The sequence below is a fragment of the Nothobranchius furzeri genome, chromosome 11 (genome assembly GCF_043380555.1).
Source record: "Nothobranchius furzeri strain GRZ-AD chromosome 11, NfurGRZ-RIMD1, whole genome shotgun sequence".
In the NCBI taxonomy this organism is placed as follows: domain Eukaryota; kingdom Metazoa; phylum Chordata; class Actinopteri; order Cyprinodontiformes; family Nothobranchiidae; genus Nothobranchius; species Nothobranchius furzeri.
This window is the reverse complement of record NC_091751.1, coordinates 62,078,538-62,103,203: the sequence shown is the minus strand read 5'-3', so window position 1 is coordinate 62,103,203 and position 24,666 is coordinate 62,078,538. Positions and strand designations below refer to the sequence as shown.

Genomic DNA, 24,666 nt, shown 5'->3' with positions numbered 1-24,666 from the left:
GGGCCTCGGAGCGTTTTGAAGTCACAAGGACCCCTTTATTGTCAGGTAGTTTTATTAATTAATTGTTGATATTTAAACACTGCCTACACCACATGAAACATCCTTCACTGGTTGAGTGTTAAACTCTGGAGTTGTCTTTCTGCTATAGTGTGGATTAAAACACCCTTCAATAAAATATGAATATTGTTTCATTTGTTATTTTTTCCCTAAGTTTTATCCACAAAATATCCTTTATAGCTAAAATTAAGGGTACCGCTGCTGTTTTGGCAATGCTTAATTCTTTTGTATTTGTGGTTCATTACCAATATTAACCTTTATTAACATTCCCGATTTTGTTAACTATTAAGTGTCCTTAAGGTTAGGACAAAAGGGCAGGTGGGTAGGTGTCTGCTTAGTAATGCATTACTATTAACATTAATTTTAAGCAGTGGTTAATACTTTATTCAATAGTGCATTATTAAACATGAATAAACTAAGTAGTAGCACTGTAAAGTGTTACCAGTTTGTCATCTGAACTAAAAGCTACAAAGTCAGGTTGTAGTTTGTTCTAATTGTGCAGTTTGCAGGTAGAATCCACCTTTAGATGAAAAAGAGGATCACATTTCTGCAAATCGGTTGTTTCTTCCAAATCAATATAATGGAACAAAACATTTCCTGTAGTCTAAAACCATTCACAGCATCAGATTTACATCTAGCATTGATTTCCTTTCCCCCGCAGGGGAACCATTTGTCACGATAAGCTCCGGCTGGTTGGAGTTTTACTTGCTTGTGAACTTTCTCCTTGATCTTCGGAAGACGCTGACCTGCACCAGCTCCGCTCAGTAACACCGCCGTCATCCTGTGTCTATAAAGCCTTAGCCTGACGTGCCACCACGGTGCCCTATAAACCGCTTTACCCTCTCTTCTTATTAGTGCTCAGCTTGTAAAAAGCCATTTAGTCTTGATTAGCCTGCTAGCTTATAAAGCAGGAGTGGACGCAGGGCCGGACAAAGCTGAGCTTGCGCAACGTAGTCTTCATTTTAATAGCCTGGATAAGTTTGAATGTGGCTAAGTAACCAACAGAAAAAATAAACATTTTCCTTGTCTGAAGCAGCATTAAACTACAAATCCCTGAACACTGATAAATGCTTGCTTAGTATGAGGATTGCTGTAAAGTCACTGACACTAGTGTAATAAAAATGAACTTGTCATCTGTTGTATAATTGCTTTATACAAGTTATTGATCACTACTGTTTGTCAATCACACTTATCATGAGGATGTAATCAAGGAGAGCCGAACATAATGTGATCATGAGGATGTAATCAAGGTAATCCTGGTGGAGGTGTGCAGCTTTGCACGCACATCAGGGAATGTATAAGGAGCAGAGCAGAGCTCAGAGCTGTTAGAGCTGTTTGAAGGATTCTATTTGACGAGGTTCATGGATTACGTTTTCTAACTGGGGTGTTCAGCTCTCCACCCATAAGCAACGGTAAGAGAAATGTTTCGTTCATGATTGATAACTTGTATGAATGCCGGTTGAATAAAGCCTTGTTGTTCATCTGATATTCAAGTTGTGTTTCATTGTTTCTGGCGTCGACTTGACAACGATCCTGATTAAATAAATATAAAGTGTAAAAAGAGACTTTGAGTCTTTTAAGGTAATTAAAATAAAATAAAACATTTTATTTTAGAACATTTTTGGCGTCACGAACAGGATCAGTCAAGCTATTCCAGCAACAATGAAGTGTTTTTGGAGAAGCAAAAAGGAGCCGAGTGCTTCTGGGGAGGGAACGCCGATTCCCGTGCCGATTCCCGGCTGGGAAACGGAGGAGTTCCGATCCATTGGTGATATGTTAAGGCAGCGCGGTGGACGCCCTGGGCCGTGGGGAGAGTTAAATGGAGTGGTCAGCCCCGCCGTGGTGCTGGACCGTTTGACGCGGATAGAAGTTAAAAAAAAAGCGCCGCTGGCAGGAGTGAGAGATATGATGTGGCTTTTTGCAGAAGCATGGAAAAAACAGGAGTTAGAATTGAGCAGTTGTAGAGAGCGAGCGGCGCAGGAGAAAATCCATGCTGAAGAAGTTGAGAAATCATGCTCAGAGTTTGAGCAGAGAGTGTGTGTGATGGGGAAAGAGCTAAAGCATGCTCAGAATGTTTTGGATAAAACGCTGACTTTTGTGTCTCGAGCGCAAAGGAAGGAAAAGAAGCGACCTCGTAGAACAGGTCCTGCTCAGATCCGGGCGTTTGTAAAGAATGTTGGTGAAGATTGGGACCCGCAGAAATGGAACGGGGATCTTTGGGGGGATGATGAGGAGGAGGAGTGGGTGATTAAACCTGACCCACCACCTCAGCCCTTGTATCCATCATTACAGAGGATAAAGATGTCAGAACAAAGACCTATTACTAGGCGTCGGCGAGAACAGCAAATTATTCCACCAATACTGGTAGATATGGTGGATGATCAGGGACGGCCGGAACTCGATGAGGCGGGTAATATAAGAAGGATGTTACAACAGCAGCCACAACCCGCCCCTAGGCTGCTAACAACGCTAGAGGATTATTCACAAGATGAGTTAAATCACATGAATGGGAAGCTGAAACAGCGCCCAGGCGAACCAACTGACTCCTGGCTTAATCGCCTTATGGAGGATGGCGCGTGTGATATAGCCATAGATGCCGGTGATGCCATGAGATTTTCAGGATTAAGTACTGATGCACAGATAAATGCTGAATACAGGGCTACAGTCCGGGCATTGCCAGCTGATGAAGATTTCAATGTGGGGGATGCATATGCTCTGGCATGTCATGTAATCTATCCTACCACGGCGGACTGGTCTGAGATTAAAGGGCAATGGCAGACAGTGAGAGATGCCATTCAGCGGCTCACCAGACTCACTATTAGAGAGCAAGTGGCTCGAAACGGGGGAGCTGGAGTGGTGGACTGTAACATCTCTAAGGCAACTAGAGATCACCTCATCAGACATGCCCCACCACATTATAAACCCATGGTGACCAGCTTGTTGTTTGGCGCGGCAGACCAGACTTTTGCCGCGATAAAAGATCGTCTTGGCGAACTCACCACGCTGGGTGATTGGTCTGAGACGAGGAGAGAGGGAGCTAGAACTGAAAATAAACCCAGGATTGATCCACATTCAAGGGGTCGTAAAGGGGGGGCAATGGGCCCCTCTAGAACAGATCTGTGGAGGGCACTGCGACAAGCGGGAGTGCCGTTTGAGGAGATTGATGGATTGCCCACTAATGCATTGATGGAGAAATGCAGCCAAATGGGACTGAAGGTCCATTGTCAGTTCAGACATTGTCCTGAAAAGGACGACAGGATGTCTGTGTCAGAATTGGTTGGAATGTTGCAGAATGTGATCAGGGAGGTGGCGTCGAAGCCTGCTGAACCTTCCGCCCCTCCCAAGGAATCTTCAGAGGAGGAGAGTTCAGATGAGTGTTATCAGGTGGCGGCAGTGAAGCGTAGAAAGAAAAAACAGCACCGAAGGGAACATGATGATGAATAGGATGAAGGTCAAGCTCAGGTTGTTGCCAGTGCCTCAGGATGGTCAATAAATGATATCAGACCACATGTGGAATTACAGATTTATTGGAAAAAATCAGTACAGACAGTAATGGCATTGGTTGACACTGGGGCGGAGGCCTCGGTAATTCATGGCAATCCTGATAAAATAAAGGGAAACATTGTAGAAAAAGGAGTATCAATGCTCCACGAGCAAGTGGCAGACGTTCCAGAAATGGATGAAGTGCCTTTTGAGGTAAAACCAATCCAGGATTCTCCTGTGAAACTGGGGGTAAGATGGAGCGAACTCACCCCAGAGCAGCAGGAGCGAGCCTGGTTCACTGATGGTTCCTGTCAATATGTGGCAGGAACCAGGAAATGGAAGGCTGGGGCATTTAACCCTGGTACACAACAAGTTATGGAACTCACAGGGACAGGAAAGAGTAGTCAATGGGCGGAGTTGAAAGTAGTACACATGGTAATAATGACGGCTGGGGTGCAGGGAGTAAGTATTTATACTGACTCCTGGTCAGTAGCCCAAGGAATGTTAACTTGGATGCCAACTTGGCATGCTACACAATGGAAGATACATTCAAAAGAGGTTTGGGGAGCTGACCTATGGAAGGACATTTGGGAGAAATGCCAAAATATTCCTGTGTCAGTATTACATGTGGATGCTCATACTAATAACAATGATCCTGAATCCCTGCATAATCAGACTGTAGATAAGATAGTGAAAATTCAGGCTGTAAGACAATCAAGTCCTGGATTAGCCAAATGGGCTCACGTTACTGCTGGACATTGGGGTGTGCAGGGAACATTGAAATGGGCGAGGGACAGAGGAATAGATCTCATCATTGATGATATTAAAACTGCCATAGAAGATTGTGAACCTTGTCAACATCAGAAAAAGAGAATCCCTCGACATATACAGGGACAGATACATCGAGGTAAACAAGCGGGACAGTGTTGGCAGATTGATTTCATTGGACCATTGCCAAAAAGTAAAAACTGTAAGTATGCATGCACAGCCGTGGATACGGTGTCAGGGGTACTGGTGGTGCATCCGTGTCATAACGCCAATCAGGAGGCTACATTGAAATGTCTGTCATTAATAGAGACCTATTATGGACTACCTTTGCAGGTTCAGACTGATAATGGTACCCATTTCACTGGAAATAAGGTCAAAGAATGGGCAGAGAACAACGCGGTAGAATGGATCTATCATGTAGCATATCACCCGAAAGCTAGTGGACTCATTGAGAGAATGAATGGGTTACTGAAAGAGAAACTAAGGAAACTATCGGTTATTAATTCTTTGGACAAATGGAGAGAAAATCTGACTAGGGCAGTACATCAGTTAAATAACAGACCCGTGGGGGATGGAGTTACTCCACTGATGCTAATGGTTGCCAGGGCAGGAAGGGAAACAACTTCTACTGACCCTCCTATACGAATGTGGAAACTAACTTCTGAGGCAGAACTCCCTGTTAGAGCAACTGCGGGCTCTGTGGGATTAGATCTTAAAATCTTGGAAAGCATCACTTTAGTAACCAATAAAGTGACAGTGGTAAAAACAGGATTGGGAATACAATGTCCACCAGGAACTTATGCTCATGTGTGTCCAAGAAGTGGTTTAGCTTTGAGGGGTCTAACCATTTTAGCTGGGGTAATAGACTCAGACTATCAAGGGGAAATAGGTGTGGTGTGTCAGCATACAGGTAAAGAACCGTTGGTACTGGAAAAAGGAGACAAGATAGCTCAGTTAGTAATCAAACGGTGTGTAATGTCCAAAGTTGAAGAGATTACTAAACCTACCACTATCACTCAGAGGGGTGAAACTGGGTTTGGATCATCAGACTTTACTGCGGGGGCAAAAGTGTGGGTGGAGCAGCTCAATGGTCCTCCCAGAGCTGGAGAGATTATTGCACAGGGAAAAGATGCTGTGGTAAGTGTATTGTTCCCCGGAGAGGAAAAATGGATTAATATTCCGATAAACAAATGTTACAGGAGAGAAAATTAATGCTTGTCATTCTATCTGCAGTTTTGTATGTATCCCATAGGCGGGTGTCTGAGTGACGGTGGTTGACTGGGTCCCCTTCCCCTACAAAAGGATTGAACCTTTGTCGAGGCGATGGATGGGCTCCGCGGACCTGGTGGTGTCGGATGTTTGGTCATCGTCCTCCATGTCCTCGCTGTCATCGCACTGAGGGCACATTTCTGTTGGGGGCTCACGGAAGGACAAGTGTTGGAAGAAGGGGTCATGGGCCATCTGGAATTGGTTAGCAGTATGTCCAACCGCACTCAAGGCACATTCACATGCAGAGCAAATGACGCTTGCTACTTGGGAAACCTAACATCTACCGGTAAGATGTACCGGTGCAGAGGATGTCTTAAAATCCGAGGAAGGGTGATCAGCCCAGGGGTGTTGGTTCAAGGATCAACAGTAACCTTTAATTCTGCAGCGTGCATCTGTGCATACCATCAGGGGAATGGTACTTGCATACAAAATGGCACAAATTGGAGTATGAAGGTTGATCGCGATTTCCGGATCAGGAATGGAACTGTAATCACAGGAGGACGCGCCTATTTGTACATATTCTGGGTGCTGCCCGACACAGCTAGAGCTACGCAGACAGCTGTAGCTCCCCTGGTTCACACTTGTCAACAAATGGGACAAATAAGGGTAGCCGAATATGTGCGATGGACTGTGAAATTCCCTCCTATTCCGCCTTGCAACAGGAGGAGGCGAGCATGGTATGACACCGTGCTAGGAGGAACTGGAACTTTGTATGGTCTGGCTAACACAGCAAACAATGAGGTAACACGAACTATGCTGTCCAACACTGGAGAATACACCGCACAAGCTGTCACCAAGACTGCAAGATGGATGCCTTCGACTGTATCTAGTCAGCTAGAAGGAAGTGATGTGTGGAAAAGTGTATTTAAATGGAATCTAAAGCTTTGGAATGAAACTTATGATGCATTGCATAATTTGTCACACATAGGTAATTGGACAGTCTGTTCCTTGCAGACTATTCATGCTGAGACACAGAGAAATAGGTTTCAAATACAGGTAATGAGTAATAACTATCATGCATGGCGAACATTATGGAACATCAGTAGTTCATTATGGCTACAGCTACATGCAGAAATGACGATTTGTAATAAATCTATGTGTACTGGATACTGGGATCAGTATAATATGACATCAGTAATGACTGTGTGTAGATATCAGATACTGCCGGTGATAACCACTAAAGGGTTTTGGTATCTCCATGTTAGTGGAGAGTGGTGGGATGTTAAAACAAATCGAACATATGAAGTAAAACACTGTGATGAGACTGATAAGGGTTTAGCCTGCCCATTGGTAAAAGGACATAGCAATCCATGTTTCACTGATTCAAGGGTCGTACTCTGTGATTGGACGGTCACACCCCCAGAGGAACAGTTTTGGCAGGTGGGTCCTAACACCTTATGCGTGGCTACAATGACCAATTCCCCACAGGTACCTTCAGTTCCCTTTTCAGGTTGTCTCAAGGGTATACATATGTGGGAATGGAATAACGTGACCTATTGGTTGAGTAATTACACTGTATCTAGTCGGCTGACTAAGATACAATGGGAGGTTTTACACTCCCCTTGGACACTCTCACTGGAACGATTCAAATGCGCATTGGATGGTTCCACTGAAGTGGCAAAATTGATTGACTCTCATAGGTCCAACCTTTCCAGGCTTATGGTGTCTACTCTTGTGGCACAAGGGGAAATAAAACATGTTGCTACATTGATTGAACAGGCTTCCGCTCATCATTGGTGGGATATATTTACAGGCATGTCGAGTACCGCTAATAAAGTGCTAATTCCACCTATGATTGCAGCATTAATTATAATCAGCATTCTAACATTGTGTAATCTTATTATTTGTTGGTATGTTATTCGATTAAGAAGAGAAATAAATTGGGTAATAATGCAAAGACTACGATGAAAATTAAAGTGGAACTACAAGGTATGTTATAAATGACGTTGGTTTTGATGGGGAAATGGTGATGGATATGTTACATAAATTAGATGAAAAGTTCAAGAGTGGAATGTAATAAAAATGAACTTGTCATCTGTTGTATAATTGCTTTATACAAGTTATTGATCACTACTGTTTGTCAATCACACTTATCATGAGGATGTAATCAAGGAGAGCCGAACATAATGTGATCATGAGGATGTAATCAAGGTAATCCTGGTGGAGGTGTGCAGCTTTGCACGCACATCAGGGAATGTATAAGGAGCAGAGCAGAGCTCAGAGCTGTTAGAGCTGTTTGAAGGATTCTATTTGACGAGGTTCATGGATTACGTTTTCTAACTGGGGTGTTCAGCTCTCCACCCATAAGCAACGGTAAGAGAAATGTTTCGTTCATGATTGATAACTTGTATGAATGCCGGTTGAATAAAGCCTTGTTGTTCATCTGATATTCAAGTTGTGTTTCATTGTTTCTGGCGTCGACTTGACAACGATCCTGATTAAATAAATATAAAGTGTAAAAAGAGACTTTGAGTCTTTTAAGGTAATTAAAATAAAATAAAACATTTTATTTTAGAACAACTAGTCAGTGACTTGATGCAATTTGCTGGGTTCCTTATACAGGAAACTTTTTTCTGATTGGCTGAATGAACTGACCTGTATTGGAATGTTTACTATGTGAAGTCACGTTGTTAACACAAGTTAAAACAAGTCATCTTGTTGTTTAAACAAGTTAAAACAAGTAGTCTTGTTGTTAATGCAAGTCATCGTGTTGTTAACACAAGACATCTTGTTTAAACAAGTTAAAACAAGTCGTCTTGTTGTTAACACAAGTTAAAACAAGTCATCGTGTTGTTAACACAAGACATCTTGTTTAAACAAGTTAAAACAAGTCGTCTTGTTGTTAACACAAGTTAAAACAAGTCGTCTTGTTGTTAACACAAGTCATCTTGTTAAACAAATTAAAACAAGTTGTGTTAAAACAAGTCGTCTTGTTGTTGATACAAGTCGTCTTGTTGTTTAAACAAGTTAAAACAAGTAGTCTTGTTGTTAATGCAAGTCGTCTTGTTTTTAAAACAAGACATCTTGTTAAACAAATTAAAACAAGTTGTGTTAAAACAAGTCATCGTGTTGTTAACACAAGTTAAAACAAGTAGTCTTGTTGTTAACACAAGACATCTTGTTTAAACAAGTTAAAACAAGTCATCGTGTTGTTAAAACAAGTCATCGTGTTGTTAACACAAGACATCTTGTTTAAACAAGTTAAAACAAGTCGTCTTGTTGTTAACACAAGACATCTTGTTAAACAAATTAAAACAAGTTGTTGTGTTAAAACAAGTCATCGTGTTGTTTAAACAAGTTAAAACAAGTAGTCTTGTTGTTAATGCAAGTCGTCTTGTTTTTAAAACAAGACATCTTGTTAAACAAATTAAAACAAGTTGTTGTGTTAAAACAAGTCATCGTGTTGTTAACACAAGTTAAAACAAGTAGTCTTGTTGTTAACACAAGACATCTTGTTTAAACAAGTTAAAACAAGTCATCGTGTTGTTAAAACAAGTCATCGTGTTGTTAACACAAGTTAAAACAAGTAGTCGTGTTGTTAACACAAGACATCTTGTTTAAACAAGTTAAAACAAGTCATCGTGTTGTTAAAACAAGTCATCGTGTTGTTAACACAAGTTAAAACAAGTAGTCGTGTTGTTAACACAAGACATCTTGTTTAAACAAGTTAAAACAAGTCATCTTGTTGTTACCACAAGTTAAAACAAGTCGTCTTGTTGTTTAAACAAGGCCTAGTCCACATGTAGCCGGGGTTTTTTAAAAACGAATATCCGCCCCTCCAAAAACTTGCATCCACACCACCGCGTTTTAAAAACAAACTCTGTCCACACGTACCCGGATAAATACGTTGTTAAGGACATGCCAGACCTGTAGGCGGCAGTACTTCCCCCGTTCTTAACCTCGTCCGTCGTCTGTGGTCTTCCGCAAGGAGCAGTAATTCCTCTTGCAAAAACAAACAAGCAGAAAGCGCTTGGACAATTGATGGATCGGGTAGTGACAGAGCGCAGCTCCGAAGGCTTCCATGATGCCGGCTAATGTAAACACAGGTCGCACACGTGATGTCAGCATTTTTTGTCGCGGAAAGTGACGTTGCGGACCTTAAAACTCCGGTTTTGTCCGTCCACACGCAGACACCCAAAACGGAGAAAACGCAGATCTTCACTTTGGCCGGAGTTTTTAAAAAGATCCGTTTTCGTGTGAAAAAACTCCGTTTTCGTGTGGATGACAGGCCAAAGGGTAGAAAAATATCTACGTTTTGGCAGATCCCCAGCTACGTGTGGACAGGGCCCAAGTTAAAACAAGTCGTCTTGTTAAAACAAATAGTCTTGTTGTTAACACAAGACATCTTGTTAAAACAAGTCGTCTTGTTAAAACAAGTAGTCTTGTTGTTAACACAAGACATCTTGTTAAAACAAATTAAAACAAGTCGTCTTGTTAAAACAAGTCATCTTGTTGACGACTATGTGAAGTGCCTTGAGACAAATCTTGTCGCAATTTGGCACTATATAAATAAACTTGTATTGAATTGAATGTGGTCATTAATATGTTTTTAAATACTGATAGAAGTATCAAAGCAAAACAACCCCTAGGAAATATTTTATTCTAAACAGCATATAACTATTTAAAAGTTATGAACAGAGCTTTCACAAAACCTTTAAAATAAAGTGTTCTTCTAAACATTTAGTGTCTTCGTTTAGGACGAGTTTTAGCCACTAGTTTTAACTACGGTAACCCATACCTCGGAGTTATCACGATAGTTTTTGTTGAATATTTAATATTCTTAAACCAGGAGAAAAGTCAAAGAGCAGCAAAGATCTAAATGCATCAGGCTTAAAATACCTTATGTGTGTCTAGTTGAGTCGTTTCTCTTTAAATGTGACTGCAGTTTGGCAAATGATTAAATTTTTTCAGAAGTGATGTGATTGAGAAATCTGTAGAATAATTTTTCTTTACATAATATTTACACATTAACAAGTCTGAACTAGGGCTGGGCAATAAATCGAAAATTTACCATTATCGAAATTTCTGATTCTTATCGAGACAATTTGATAATAAAAAGACGTGTGTAGGTTTGCAGCGTTCATGTCCCTTTAAGAAGCTGTACCACCATGAGTCACATAAAAATGTGACTCAAAGTAATAGGTGTGACAGCCCCATCTAGTGGAAAACTTTTGTTTCTGCGCATCCCTGTAGTTATCGTCCATTTATCGTTATCGAGGTGAAATCCTCAATATTTCGTGATATTGATTTTAGGCCATATCGCCCAATCCTAGTCTGAACACAAACATAAATCCCAGAAAAAAGATATTTTTTTTCCTATTTAAGCAAACCTTGGCTAAATTTAAAGCAGTTTTAGCAAATTTATAGAACACGCTAGGCTATTAACGAACAGTCACCCCTCCCCTCCGTTATCTTTCCTGAGACGCTGATATGAGCATAAAAATCGGGTCTTAAGTACATGGGGAGAACCGAACTCCTGCATTTGAAGAGGAAACAAGAAACTGCTAAACACCAATCACCGTTTTTCTAGCTCCGGTAGTTTGTCCTAAAGTTGAAGCTGTAGCAGCTGGCTGTTCCTTCTTCTCTAACATTGAATGGAAAACCTCTCAGATCAGTGATGTTAGGTTGCTAAAAACACGAGTGCATTATGAATGGAGGACCAAGGGAAGTATGGCGATTCGGTGAGACAGACAACCGAATGGTCCAACAGTTGCTTTTTGCCCAAAACATTATTGATGGAGATTTTTATACAATATAGACCATATATTTATAGCCATGCCAGTGTTTCCCCTGCATATGTTCAGGCGTGGAGCTAAGCCAGAAATGCCAGCGCCACGCCTACGACATCCACCCCCGCCACACACACACACACACACATACAGCAGCGAAATCGTCCCCCCCCCCCCCCCCACCTTGAAAAATTTCCAGGGGCAACACTGTATACTATGTTCAAGCGTCGTTAAGAGGCATGGAAAAAAGGTTTTCAACTCACTTGTTTTCCAAATTTGCCATTGTAGCTTTAACAGGGATGAGGGACATTAGGAAAACATGGAATTCAAGTATTTAGTTGAATATTGAGATGAGGATGATGATGATGATGATGTCTCAGTTGTGACAAGCCCACATGTTCTGGCATCACAACGGCACTCAAAGACCTGGCTGAGCGCATTTAGGGAGTGGGGACCATCTGGTTAAACAGTACATATTTTAGCAGAATGATGGTGTTTGTAGTTTATTATAATACATTGTACAGCCTTAGTTCTGGATGACTGTATTATTTTTATGGTGCTAATTAGAGAAATTATTATGTATTAATAATATTAAAATAATATATGAAATATTTTGTTTTGTTTTCTGCTTTTTGGACCGGATCTATACCCGTGGAATTTTCAGTAAATATGCTTTAATGTTTTTTTTTTTTTTTTTTTTTTGCCAATAGCTTTATCAGAATAGAAGGACACAATGAGAACTATACTGCCTATAAATTTGACTTGTTAACCAACAGGAAATCAATAAACTGGAGTAAACAAAGATTAATGACGACTGTAACCAATAAGGTTTGGAGTGGAGACCAACATTTAGCAGTCAGAAAAAAAGATGTGTGTATTTTTGTAAGATTACCAAAGCTGCAGAGAACTTCACACATCAGCTTAATGCTCGAGTCTAACTTATAGGCTTTTAAATGGTGAATGGCCTATAGCACCTTCTAGAGTCCTGGAACCCCACAAGGTGCTTTACAACACAATCAATCACGCTGGTGGGGATGAGCTACGATGTAGCCACAGCTGCCCTGGGGCGCACTGACAGAGGCGAGGCTGCCGAGCACTGGTGCCACTGGTCCCTCTGACCACCACCAGCAGGCAAGGCGGTTTAAGTGTCTTGCCCAAGGACACAATGACAGCGACAAACTGAGCGGGGCTCGAACCTGCAACCTTCCGATTGCGTGGCGAGCACTTTACTCCTGTGCCACCGTCACCCCACGGTGAGTCCACCAGAGCCAAATGGAAACACACTGAAACACATTTTCATCTGGAGTCATTCCTGGTGCGACAAGCAAGCAGGAAATTCCGGCAGAGACAGAGAGATCGCTCTGCTTCTCCTCTATTTAGTGCTCTGCTCCCAGCGTCTGTAGGGCTATTTCTCATTTCATTAGTGCAGGTGTGTGTGTGCAGCTGGAAATCTCCACCGTCCATCTCAATCAGCACTGTGTCTTCATCTGCTGTCCGTCCACATTTTGGCCTTCTCTTCCAACAAAAGAACATGCAATTGATTAAATGAAATGCTAATTAATTTCCAAAACAATTTGGACAAACATTTGTCCTTAAGGTTGGGTTATTATGTGTGTGTGTTTGTTGCAGAAAAGCAGTGGCTGTAAATCTCTTCAGAGCATCTTTTTGTGCCACACCCTGTTAACTGAGGCCTTAACTACACTGACACACCATGATAAAACATTTAAGTCCCTATTGATTTCCCCTGCCTCTATTCGATGTGTGTGTGTGTTTGTGTGTGTGTAGGCTGAAAAGTTGAGGGGGCGGGGATGCCTGGGAAGGATTGAGTCAGAGGATGAGGAGGGATGAACAGCAGCAAAGGGACAAAAAAGGAAAGAGGACAAGAAAACGCACCACCGAGACCGAAAGACAAAAAACTGAAGAAGAAACGGCAGAGAGGACAGGAAAAGTGTGCGCATGTAAAGGAGGAACGAGGGGTGGGGGGTACAAATCTAGCTTCATCACTTCCAAATTGAGGACAGATTCAATTATTTGCAGAAACCACATGGAAATCGCTCTGTATTGTTCCAGCTGGAGCACCAAATTTGGCAGCAATCGCATTGGCGGCATTGGATAGGCCATTTATCTTGGAGGGGAAAGAGCGTCTCAGGCGTTGTATATGTATGTGTGTGTGTCTGCGTGTGTGTGTGTGAGGACGAGAGAGAACTCATTTATCTTGCAGGGGAATGAGCAGGGGAACGAGGACGCCCCGGGAGGCGACCAGATCATTACCCATCTGGGATCAGAGACACAAGAGAGATTTCGCTAACGCTACCTTGTGGAAAGGCCCCTCCCACACACACGCGCGCACACACAAATGTACAATGTATCAATGTAACAAAAGGAGACAAATCTCATTTTCATTTGAGGATGGAAGGGCACAGAAGCCCCACAAAGACGAGCATTTAAGGGAAGCAGAGAGGGGTGAGGTAGGGCATGAATCCAGCCAGGCAGCTGACTGCTTGTTCCAATGCAATCATTCAGCATCTCGTTTGCTTCCCTTAAATGGATACTTAGATTAAAGCGTGTTCAGCTTCAGGTGCCTGCTGAAGCCTCCGCTAAAGCGTCAGGCAGCAGCACACACAAACATAAAGGTCTGAGGTGAAATTAGAAGGATAAAAAAAAAATAAAAAAAGACCAAACCCAACTTTTCCATCGGAGTATAACCATTCAAAAGGCTACGGCTTTAAGAATGTTATTCTGAACGGACCAGAAGCTCATGCTGGCACATAAAAAACAGTGATGGGCCAAAATGTCCACAATATTCAGCTTTTGCTCAGACCTGACCTGCTGTTTCTAGTCTGCTGCTCACAAACTTCAGTTTGTTTCTAACCTAAAAACAAAACTTCCGGTTGTTTCCTCACTGACTCGAATCTTTGGTTCGACTGAGTAAAACCTCTCCACACTAAACAAACGCTAATCACGAGGAGTAAATGAACCACAACCAGCTGCCTGACCCCTACAGTGCTCTCGCGTGTGCTCATGTGAGCTACCAAACAGACAAAAGCAACGATAAAGCGAGATTATTATTTCTGTTTCGCCTACTTTTCAATCTCGCTGTTTTTACAAGTGCGTGGGGCGCAGGAGGAGGAAGAGGAGGAGGATGATGAAGGAGTGCTGGGGTCCGTCTTGCTGCTCTCTCCGTTGCTTGTAGAAGGCATCTCTGTAAACATGGAGACAGGTGGCACAGTTAAACGCTTTACTGTGATGGCCGAGACAATTACACGTAAACGGACTAAAAACGACAAGCAAAGCGCCGACATGAGCCAACGGGAGCACTAACAGTGTCTTCACCTGATGAATGCTCAGTATTCAGCTAAAGTTTTAGCCCTGAAATAATACAAACATCACATCTAAGCTACCTCACACTTCCCCATTCACTGTTCTCAGCTTTTGATTGAAATGCATTCAGGTTTTTTTGTTCATTTCGTTTATTGCTAAAAGATTTTTTAACAAAATTACCAAAAAACAAAGTAAGGGGAAACGTGTGAAGGATCATTAGCTGAAAACCTTTTTTTTATTTAGAGAAAAGATGAAATAATTAATAAATAACAGTAAAAATATTTAAATCTGTTCTACTAAAAGATAAATATCTAAGTTTTTGCATTTGTTAAAACCACAAGAAGAGTGTTTTCATTGACCAATGCATTATAACAAAGAAAACCTTTAGTGTGTGTGTGTGTGTGTGTGTGTGTGTGTGTGTGTGTGTGTGTGTGACTGTGAGAGACAGCCTTCTCACCATCACTGGCCCATTTGGAGAACTCAGATGTTATTCTGTTAGAAGGCATCCCTCCACTGAAACACAGAGATCAGTCAGAAGGACAGAACCAGGGTTGAAGATGTTTTTTTTCCCTTGCTTCATACTTGAGCACAGCTCCCCGTAGCGCCTCCCTCTCCCTGGCCTCTCCTTGGTCCTCCCCAGCCCCAGAGCAGGGGATGATGTCGGCCTCGGTGTACTGGGCTTTGCCGTACTCCAGAGTGTCGTCTCCATCTACATCGAGGTCGGCGTCGCTGTCTGCTGCACTCTCTTTGATGCTACATGTCGCAAAACCTGTTGCTGTGGAAGGAAAACGATTTTCAGCATTTCTTTTTGTTCTCTTCGTTTAATAAATGCAAGAAAGTATAAATGAAGGACGGTTAGTCCAGTTTAGCCACAAAGACCCTTTAAGCAGCCTTTTCTAGCCTCATAAAAGCAGAATCATTCAGAGAGAAGCTTCACACCTCACCAACTCTGCTCTTAAGACTCCAACCCCACACAAACCAAAACTAAATGCCTCTCAGGTCCATTTTCAAAGTCTCTCATGAAAGACTGTTGATGATCATTAATAAATTATTAGTAAGTGACAAAGAAAGGCATCCACAGTGCTTATTCACGTAAACGGACTAAACCGACAAGCAAAGCTAGAAAATAAATCTAGAAACGTAAGTGCTACAGGCGACCACAAACCCCTCAGCACACACCACACGTCCCTGTGTGGCTGGAAAAGACGAGTGCAACTACATCTGCACAGTTTACTAGCTTTTTAAACTTTGTTTCTCTTCAAATCCAACTAAAGATATTTAGACAAGAAAAGGAGGAAGATGCGGTCAGAGGTGGGGATGAAGAGTGACGCCACACCTATCTTTGAGAAAGCAAGGTGTGTGTGTGTGTGTGTGTGTGTGTGTGTGTGTGTGTGTGTGTGTGTTCGTTGCTTACAGGTGTCTTTCCCATGTTTGTTTGAGACCGTCTGTCCTTCTGTCACTTAGGCCCCGTCTCTCTCTCCATCCCTTTGAAGGCATGTGTGTGCACGTGTGTGTGAGAGAGCCTGTCTGCTTGTCACTTAAACTGCTGCACAAAGGTAGGTGTGTGTGTGTGCGTTTTTGTGTTGAAGAGTGTATATCACTAACCTTCCTACCATTCAAGCTGCGTGTGTGTGTGTGTGTGTGTGTGTGTTGTGACTGAAGCTGTCTGTGTGTTGTGTGTCTGCCAGTGACAAGCCTGACAGCCATCTTATTTACACCTATGCCAATTTCTACAAGCTCTCAGGTGGACTAGTGCATGCATGTGTGTGTGTGTGTGTGTGTGTGTGTGTGTGGTGGGGGCAGACAGAGCTGACACTTTTCTTATTTAACCCGCCTGTCCCTGTGTGTGACTCCCAACACTCAACAGTTTCCATCAGTGAACGACTGCACCCCGCTGCACTCTGAACTCAGAGCAGTGCCGCTGTTTGAGCCTGGCTACAGACTGTTAGCTTAGTTCCAACATCTGCTGCTGTGACAGTCTAGTTCCTAAGCACCAACTCAGTCGCCTGATTTAGCTCCACCCACCAGAAGCTCACTCCTCTGTGTTTACGTTGCTGACTAACATTAATAACCTGAAGCTGATTTCCACATGTGGGTGCCGTAGGCGACTGGGACCGGGTCCATGTACATTTAGATAGTTTCAGACTTTACTTTGGGTCAACGATACAGAGGACTCCTAGGTATGGGCATGTAATTGGTTAATAGTCTTTCTACTCAACTGAACATTAAAGAAGATATCTGGTATGCTACATTTCAGTTTTATTTAAATAGGACCTTCATCTAAAGCCTGATTTATATGTCATCGACTCAGTTGCAGAGTAGAACACACAGACTGACGGAGATGCTTTCCTTTCAGACTTCTTTGTTGCCTTCGGAGTGTTGCAAAGTTATTCCCCGCCAGGACAACAGAGGGCACAGAACGTTTCTGGGGGTCTCTGGTCCACAATAGTGTTTTTACTATTGTATGTTTATTTTGTGTTTATGTTTTTCAGGCTTTTTACCTCTAACACATTTGTCCCTCATTCTCCTCCACGTCTTCAAGCAGTCACCACTGCCAAACCAAAGTTTCACCAGTTTCCTTCCACACAAAAAACAATTTCTGTGTAGTTTTGTACTCCTTTAGTTACGTGTGTATAACCGTTCATATTGTCAGACGTTCTTTAATTGGCCCAGTATCTGCCACTAAACATCTTGTAAACTTTTTTTGTGTGTGTGTGTGTGTGTGTGTGTGGGGGGGGGGGGGGGGGGGGTGTTACGATGCTGGGGGTCCTCAGGGAAAAAAGTTTGGAAATCACTGAAGCCCTTTTCAGACAGACATTCTGGAACATTTGCGGACAATTCAATCCGGTTTTTAACCGGAACTGTGTTTTCAGACACACCACTTTTGTACCGGAACTTGTCCTTTCGGCTGCGTTCACACAGCAGGGAAAAGTTCCAGATGTCTGACGGCGGCGGGGGGTGGGGTGGGGGAGAATTGGACTCATGTTAAGAAGAAGAAGAAAATATCATTTCTATAGCGCCTCTCAAGATAAAAATCACGAGGCGTTTAAGCATAATTCTGCGCACACGAAGACGCATAAGAGACCTGGATGATGAAGCTCAATGGTTAAAGGAATCACTGAAGCGGTGTGAAGCGCTCCGTCGCGCGTCTAGACGGTACCGTAGGAGGCGAGCTGCCGTGGTTCGCCGCATGCTACAGGAGCGAGTTATATAGGTGCGCTCCTCCTCCCCCTCCCCCTTGTCCGGAACTTTACCTCACCAGTCTGAAGCAGCCACCCTGTCTGTAACAAGTCCGGACCTGTTACTAGGGGCTTCGTCCGGATAAATTCCGGAACACGTTATCTGGATGTTTGTATTCAGACAGAAAGGTCTTACGGACAGATTCTGGAACATTTCTGTTTTTCATGGCCTGTCTGAAGGGGGCTTAACTTAGACAGCAATGGTAAAGAAGATGAGCCAAAAGGCTAAGTTCTTGATTTACTGGTATGCCTACACTCCAACCATCGGTAAAGGTCTCGACCGAGACTAAAACGATGAAATCCCTCATTCAAGTGGCTGAGATGGGCTTCATCAGGTGGGTGGACAGACTTAGCCTTAGCTTCACATCACTACCAGCTTTATTATAGCAAATATGTGCTTTAAAGAAAATGCTTGTATTATTATCCCAGCGTGTGAGCCCAGAGTAATGCACAGCAAAACCTGAGAATGTTTTCACTTGTTGTATAGCTGTGATGCTGGTCTTTAACTTTTACACCTGCACTTTTATGTGAGCCAGACACCTGAGCTGCTTGGCGTGTGTACACACACTGTAGTTGTCTGTGACGCGTCACTGTGAGGGTGTGTGTGTGTGTGTGTGTGGCCTGTTTGCTCTGAATGTGTGTGATCTTGCTGTTTCTATCTGTTCCTCTAAGCAGTCTTGGCAGGCCAATCTAATCTGGCCAGGGAAAGGTCAGCCGCACTCTAACTGCCTTTCACTCAAGGTCCACATCAACGTCCCCCTCTTCCCCCTAATTCATCCCTTCCTCACCTTTGTTTTGCCTTCTATTTTTACAATTACTCCATTATTTGTTACCTTATTCATTCACATTTCCTCCTCCATAACTTTTCCCTTTTTACAGTTTTTCTGGGGAACGGTTTCTAATTTCTCCTCCTCGTATCCTTCTATAATCTCCTGTTCTGCAATCCCTTTTTCCTCAAGACCTGCTTGATGACCAATCTCCATTTTCTTTACCACAAAAAGAAGATTAAACACACACATGGTGTGCCTCGTTATCACAACCATCTCCTTAACATTGCTGAGTCTTTAACATGCCAACTACACGCTTCATCTTTAGAGTTACACGGTTCGTGACAGCAATGCAAGAGACCCTCAATTTACATATATGTCACAACAACGAGGATACAAGCACAGATCTGAACCAGCAGGCAGGTTCAAAGAACTCATCAGGCCGACTGGCAGCTCGGCTCGACCGATCGACTGACCTCAGCAACATCTCGTTACCATAGCAATTATCAGGACCTGTTAAGAAGCAGAAAGGAGGCATGTCAAAGGTGACCACACTATCTCTCTGCCATTTACAGGTCACGGAGAGAGGGGGGCCTATGGGGAAAAGGAACCAGACACAAAGACATGAGACGGTCATCTTTGAAGTTCATGTACAAAGCAGAGATTTCTCCTCCTCCCAATCCTTCTGGGCCACCTTAACCTAAAATAATCCCCCTCTTCTCCTCCTTGGTCTCTCTGGATGGCCCGATATCAAACCTCAGAATCTGTCTGGAAGCTTTACGGTTTCCCTTTCAATCTGTTTTTGGTTCAAATGACAGATTAAACTCACACTTTTCTTACATTAAGATCAGCTGAACTTTGCAGTGCTTTAATACTGTTTTGTTAGTTTGATTAGGTTTTCGTTTTCTAATCTGACATGAAGGGACACATCTCTTCATGTCAGAGCAAAACAAATAGCCTTTAAGCCACCCTATCCTATCCAATTAGTCATCATCACACACACTGGTGAAATTACATCTCTGCGTTTGATCCATCCCCATCGGGAGTGGTGAGGTGCGGCAGTGGCTGTGCTCGGGAACTATTCGGTGGTTTAAACCCCCCATACCAACCCCTTAAAGCTGACAGTCAAGCAGGGAGGCATTGGGTCCCACTTTTGAAGTCTTTGGTATGACCCGACTGGATTTGAACCCCGATATCCCAGTCCCAGGGCGGACACTCTACCATCATGCCACTGTATGTCAGTACAGTCTAGCCACGACCCATAGGCAGAGCTCAGTTGTAGGCACAGAATCTACGGTTGTCTTTCAAATTGTCTCCACATGCACACGGACAGTGCGAGGACCAATCAGAGCAAAGAACAACAAATCAGTAAACGAGGCAGTCCGCCATACACTGTCCAAGAAGAAACAAACATTCTTTTTCAAAATAAAGGACATAAAGGAATTGTCAAGCCTGCCTCAGAGTTGTTTTTCACCCACGTATCAATTTTGAAAAATGCAACATTAGTAGGCGTTGCCTAGCTGACCGAGAGGGCGGTGCCACGGCAATGATGAAGACGGATGGGTAACAAGATGAAGCTAGCTTTTTTTTCACTCTGAGCAGTCATTAGAAGAGGAGGACTTTTCCCACCCTCCTTACCCAGACAATTGAGAAAAACGGGACCAAGTCTATTAGGAGACAAGCGGACCTGAGCCTTATTGTTTTGAGCTTGTGAGTTGTCTGAAACCACCGGAGCCGACCCAACAGAACCAGCTCTGAATGGTAATCATCGACATAGAGAGGCTGGTTGGGACCGCAGTGCTTTTATAACCTACAGCCACAGAAATGCTACGTAGTACTTTTCTTAGCTACGTAGCATTGTTCTCGTTAGCCACTGGCTAAAACCGACTCAAAATAAACGTGTTCTATACTTTTGAGCTGAAGATGGCGCTAGACTGGCGTTTTTAGACAGAATTTAAGAGTTTTCAAAGAAAATGCATCAAAATGCAAAAATAATGACTACACATGTCTACAACCCTCCTAGACACTCATTCATACTAGTTATCAGCTAAAAAAAAGTTGATTTTGATGTGACTTGCTTTTTAAATACCTTTATCTGCTCATATCCCAAAGAAAAGCTCATGTCTAAATCGTCCAAAGTTGAAGAAGACTGAAACAACCACCATTCCTGAGTTGATGCCATCTTTGTAGTTTTCTCCTTCGCAGCTCTGTTGCTAAGCCCGCCCAACATCTCTCTAACATAGAGCATTGTGACTGGCTGGACCTAAAACTGTTAAAAGTCACCAACCTTCCGATCTTTTTGCTACAGTTTGTCTAAAAGAACCTGATAATAAGGTAAACGCGAGGTTTAGAATATTTGATGTTTAAACCAGTAGAACGACGGCCACAGGGCTAAATCATAACTGGTAATTATCAATTATCAATCCAACCTTTAGTTAGAAACCCTCATTATGTCCATCAGTATGTAAAATAGCTGGAAAAGAACTAGAGTTAAAACTGAAAGTAACAAATAAGAAACAAGATAAACTTCCTTTAAATCCATCCTCTTCATTGAGTGTTTTTAAACTCTAACAAAATCTAGCCAACTTATAAAATACAACCTGGGTGCTTTGCTGCTCACAAAGAGACCAGAAAGTCCACTAGGCAGATAAAGAACACTCTCTATCTGAGCCATTTAGCTTCTTTTAGCCTGTCTAAGCTGGTGTGAGACACAGGGAAGTCTTCACTCAGAACGAGTTGAATCATAAACTGATCTTGTTCGATTTTTCCCCTCCTTCTCCTCTCCCGGACCCCCGCCTTTCTTCCCCAGGCTCTCAAAGGGAGAGAAGGATGGTGGCACTTCACAGAGGAAGAGGCCCTCTCTTCATCTTTGCCAGCTGAGGAGACCCCCCACAACATCTCTATATCCGCTTGGCTCCAGAGAGCCTGCTGGATTCAGCTGTGTGTTAGAACCACTGAGGAGCTTTCAACACAAAATCCACCTTCTGAGCCTTCTGCCAACTGAGTGTGTGCGTGCGCATGTGTGTGTACGCGTGCGTTTCAAGTTGCTCTCCACAGGCTACCTCGGTTATCTGCGTCACATCACAAGGTTCCCTATTAGAGCCCGACAGAAGGGTCCAGGCTGCGGTTGCTCACTTTAACAATGTGAAAGTGAGACGGACGAATGGAAAGCGCGTCTGGGAGATGGATGAAGAGGGGGAGAATCCACCTCCCACCCTAAGAGCCTCACTTTGTCGTGGTTTAGTTGAGACTCCTGCATTGATCTGTCTTGTTTCCACTCCACAAGCAGAGGGAGAAGGGAGGCAGGTGAGGCTCAGCTTGTGTGTTTAACAACAGATCGAACAGGAAGAGGGACTCGCGAAAGCGGGAGAGTTAGAAAGAGCCACATCTGAGCACAGCTTAATGGCTGCTTCCATCTTTCTGCCCGAACTTTAAACAACCAAGGATGCAATAGGAGTTGGATGTGAAGCATAACGTTTAAAGCATCCAGCTGAAGGCATGTTAGCGATTCTGTAAAATCTCTTTATTTGGTGACATTTTCAGGCCTATTAAACTGGGATTTAGTTACTTTAATTTCAAAACATATCAATAACGTCTGGAAGTTTTAACTTTCAAATTTTTTTTCATTAATTTATTCACTAGAAAAAGTGTAGGCAGGTTAGAAATGTACAAGAACCCAGAGACTGGGTTCTACCCCACAACCAGAACCAGTGTGTCCGAGAATTTCCGGATGCATTCGCACTTTTATTTTGCACAACAGAAAAATCTTCCAAAGCATTTGCCATCGTGCTTCTACTACTTGGTAACAATTGTGTTAAACAGTTACAAATCAAACAGATTTGTTGTGAATAAAGAATCTGTGGAATTTAACAGGAAACACCAAATGCTGAGGCTCACGTGGAGCTAAGTGATCGCACACTAGTTGTGTCGCGTGTCAGAGCTGCTGCTGTGTTCCCCAGTGACCGGCTCTCCTATCCAGTCCTATAATTGCATTTCTGGGCACACACACGCGCACATGCACACACACAGCGGTGACCATTGGGTCAATTGCCCAGCTAAATGTGTTTTCCTTCCCCTCGCACACAGGGTTGTCTTGGGTGGAGCTGAACGGTTCTGGGCTGACCCCAGGCCAGCCAGCGGACCACTGGTACCATTACATTGCTCTGGTTGCATTCGGCATCAGTCTCAAAAGCCTAACAGAACTCAGAGTGGACAGGAGCTCAGTGAATGATGGACGAGTAGAGAAACAAAGAAAGAGACAGACAGATGAGAGGAAAGGAGAGAACACACTGCAGCAACTGAAGGTGATGCTAAAACTCAGAAGGGTCAGTCAGTCACCCAACAAGCAGAGGACTGGACATCTACACCATCATACTCTCAGTCTCTCTCCCTCTCTCACACACACACACACACACACGCGCACGCACGCACAGCCCAGCTTCTGCACAACAACTTGCCCTGAGTGAGTGGAAAACACAACCAGCAGAAAACAATGTTAAATCTGTGTGTGTGTGTGTGTGTGTGTGTGTGTGTGTGTGTGTGTGTGTGTGTGTGTGTGTGTGTGTGTGTGTTTATACCTCTGAAGCCTCCCTCCAACAAAGCTGTAGCTCTGATCCTCTTCTGCCCCGCCCACTCATATTCCTCAAAGCCACGCCCATTGTCTCCATCCATGTCTGCGGAGTCCTCGTCAGCCAACACTCCCTCACGCTGACACACACAATCACACAGGTGGGAAAAAAATGTTAACAGAAAACCAACAGATTAAATGTACCCATGTGACCTAATTACTCATTTTACTTCTTTAGCTCAGTGGTTACACCTTTAATATTTTCTGGTAACGACTTAGGGCAGATGTTTAAGTGTTGACTGGCAACAGGTCATTCAGCATGCTGCAGTAATGAGAGTTTAAAGCATGCTAGAGAGAACCACTGGAATTAGTATTTCTAGCTAGTTGGGATAAAGGAGAATGAATTAGCAGTGATGGTTTTTGTACTCTAGAAATGAATGTAACTGAGGACATAGTGTGTGTAAGAGGGTCCCACAGCTGATTCCTATTAGTGTGGGACTAAAATACTCATGTAACTGGAAGGTACACCATAGGAAGAAAGTTAGAAGATGGTCAGTAACTAACTGAGCAGCAGCTGCTAATTTGTTTCTGCGTCTACAGAAAGTAGAGAGATGGGTGGAAGAGAAGAGCAGACAGGCTGTCCCAACGTTTCTGTAGGCAGGGTTCTGGGCCCGGATTGTACTACCTGGATCAGGCATTGTTCCACATGTCTACTCATCTCCTCCTCACTCCCAGCCAGTGGGGCGCTGCACAGCGGACATACCTGGCCCCCCTCCTCAGGCTTCCTCCTCTTCATCTTCCCTATACGGGCTAGACGAGCAGGAAATGGAAAAAGAAAACAAAAGGGAGAAACACTTTTTGTGAGACACCCTGACGCAGGAGAGTTTACCGTGAATATATTTACATTTTGCTAGAGTCACCAACAGTAAATACATGGATAGTGATGACAAACGAGTCACCTTTTACAATATTTGCACAAAAAAAAGAGTTGAAAGTGAGTTTATATCCTTATTTATTTTGTGTCTTCCTCACTCCCCCTCCCACACACACACACACACACACACACACACACACCCTCAGCCCCTTCACTTCCACCCACACATTTAATTAGAAATTTAACAGGGCTGAACAGCCGTCATTGCACCCCGAGTCTCTTGTCGTTTTTCCTTAACTGCAAATGGCGCAAGGGGACATTAATTTTTAGCTGGCTGGGAAAGCTGAGGAGGCCAAGAGGGACTGAGGTGATGGCCAGAGGGAGAAGAGGAGGACGTGAGGCTGCACATAACTGCTGGGTAGAAAGATGAAGGAGCGAATTCCTCGCGCTTTTCTCTTCCATCACACTAATCATGAAAACATTGTTAAAATAAAAGGGAAACAGCTGCTAATTAGAGCCGACAAGATCCCGTCACCTCCAAATTAGAAGCTGTTTTCTCCCACATGAAAACTATTTATGGTTGCTTGTGAGA

The 24,666-nt window shown here is 43.3% G+C and overlaps 1 protein-coding gene across 4 annotated transcripts in view; it reads right to left on the bottom strand.

Annotated features, from left to right (window-relative positions):
* rnf220a (ring finger protein 220a) overlaps window positions 1-24,666 on the bottom strand; it is a 193,033-nt gene that overhangs the window by 13,056 nt on the left and 155,311 nt on the right. For 2 of the 4 annotated variants that reach the window (XM_054735103.2, XM_054735207.2), the window contains exons 7-11: window positions 23,964-24,010; window positions 23,211-23,340; window positions 15,210-15,402; window positions 15,085-15,140; window positions 14,391-14,508 (exon numbers count right to left, since the gene is read on the bottom strand). In XM_054735103.2, coding sequence (XP_054591078.1) covers window positions 14,391-14,508; window positions 15,085-15,140; window positions 15,210-15,402; window positions 23,211-23,340; window positions 23,964-24,010 — 544 coding nt within the window. Of the gene's footprint in view, window positions 1-14,390; window positions 14,509-15,084; window positions 15,141-15,209; window positions 15,403-23,210; window positions 23,341-23,885; window positions 24,011-24,666 lie in introns of all 4 variants that reach the window. The other 2 variants (XM_054735069.2, XM_054735164.2) reach the window with 1 other exon arrangement.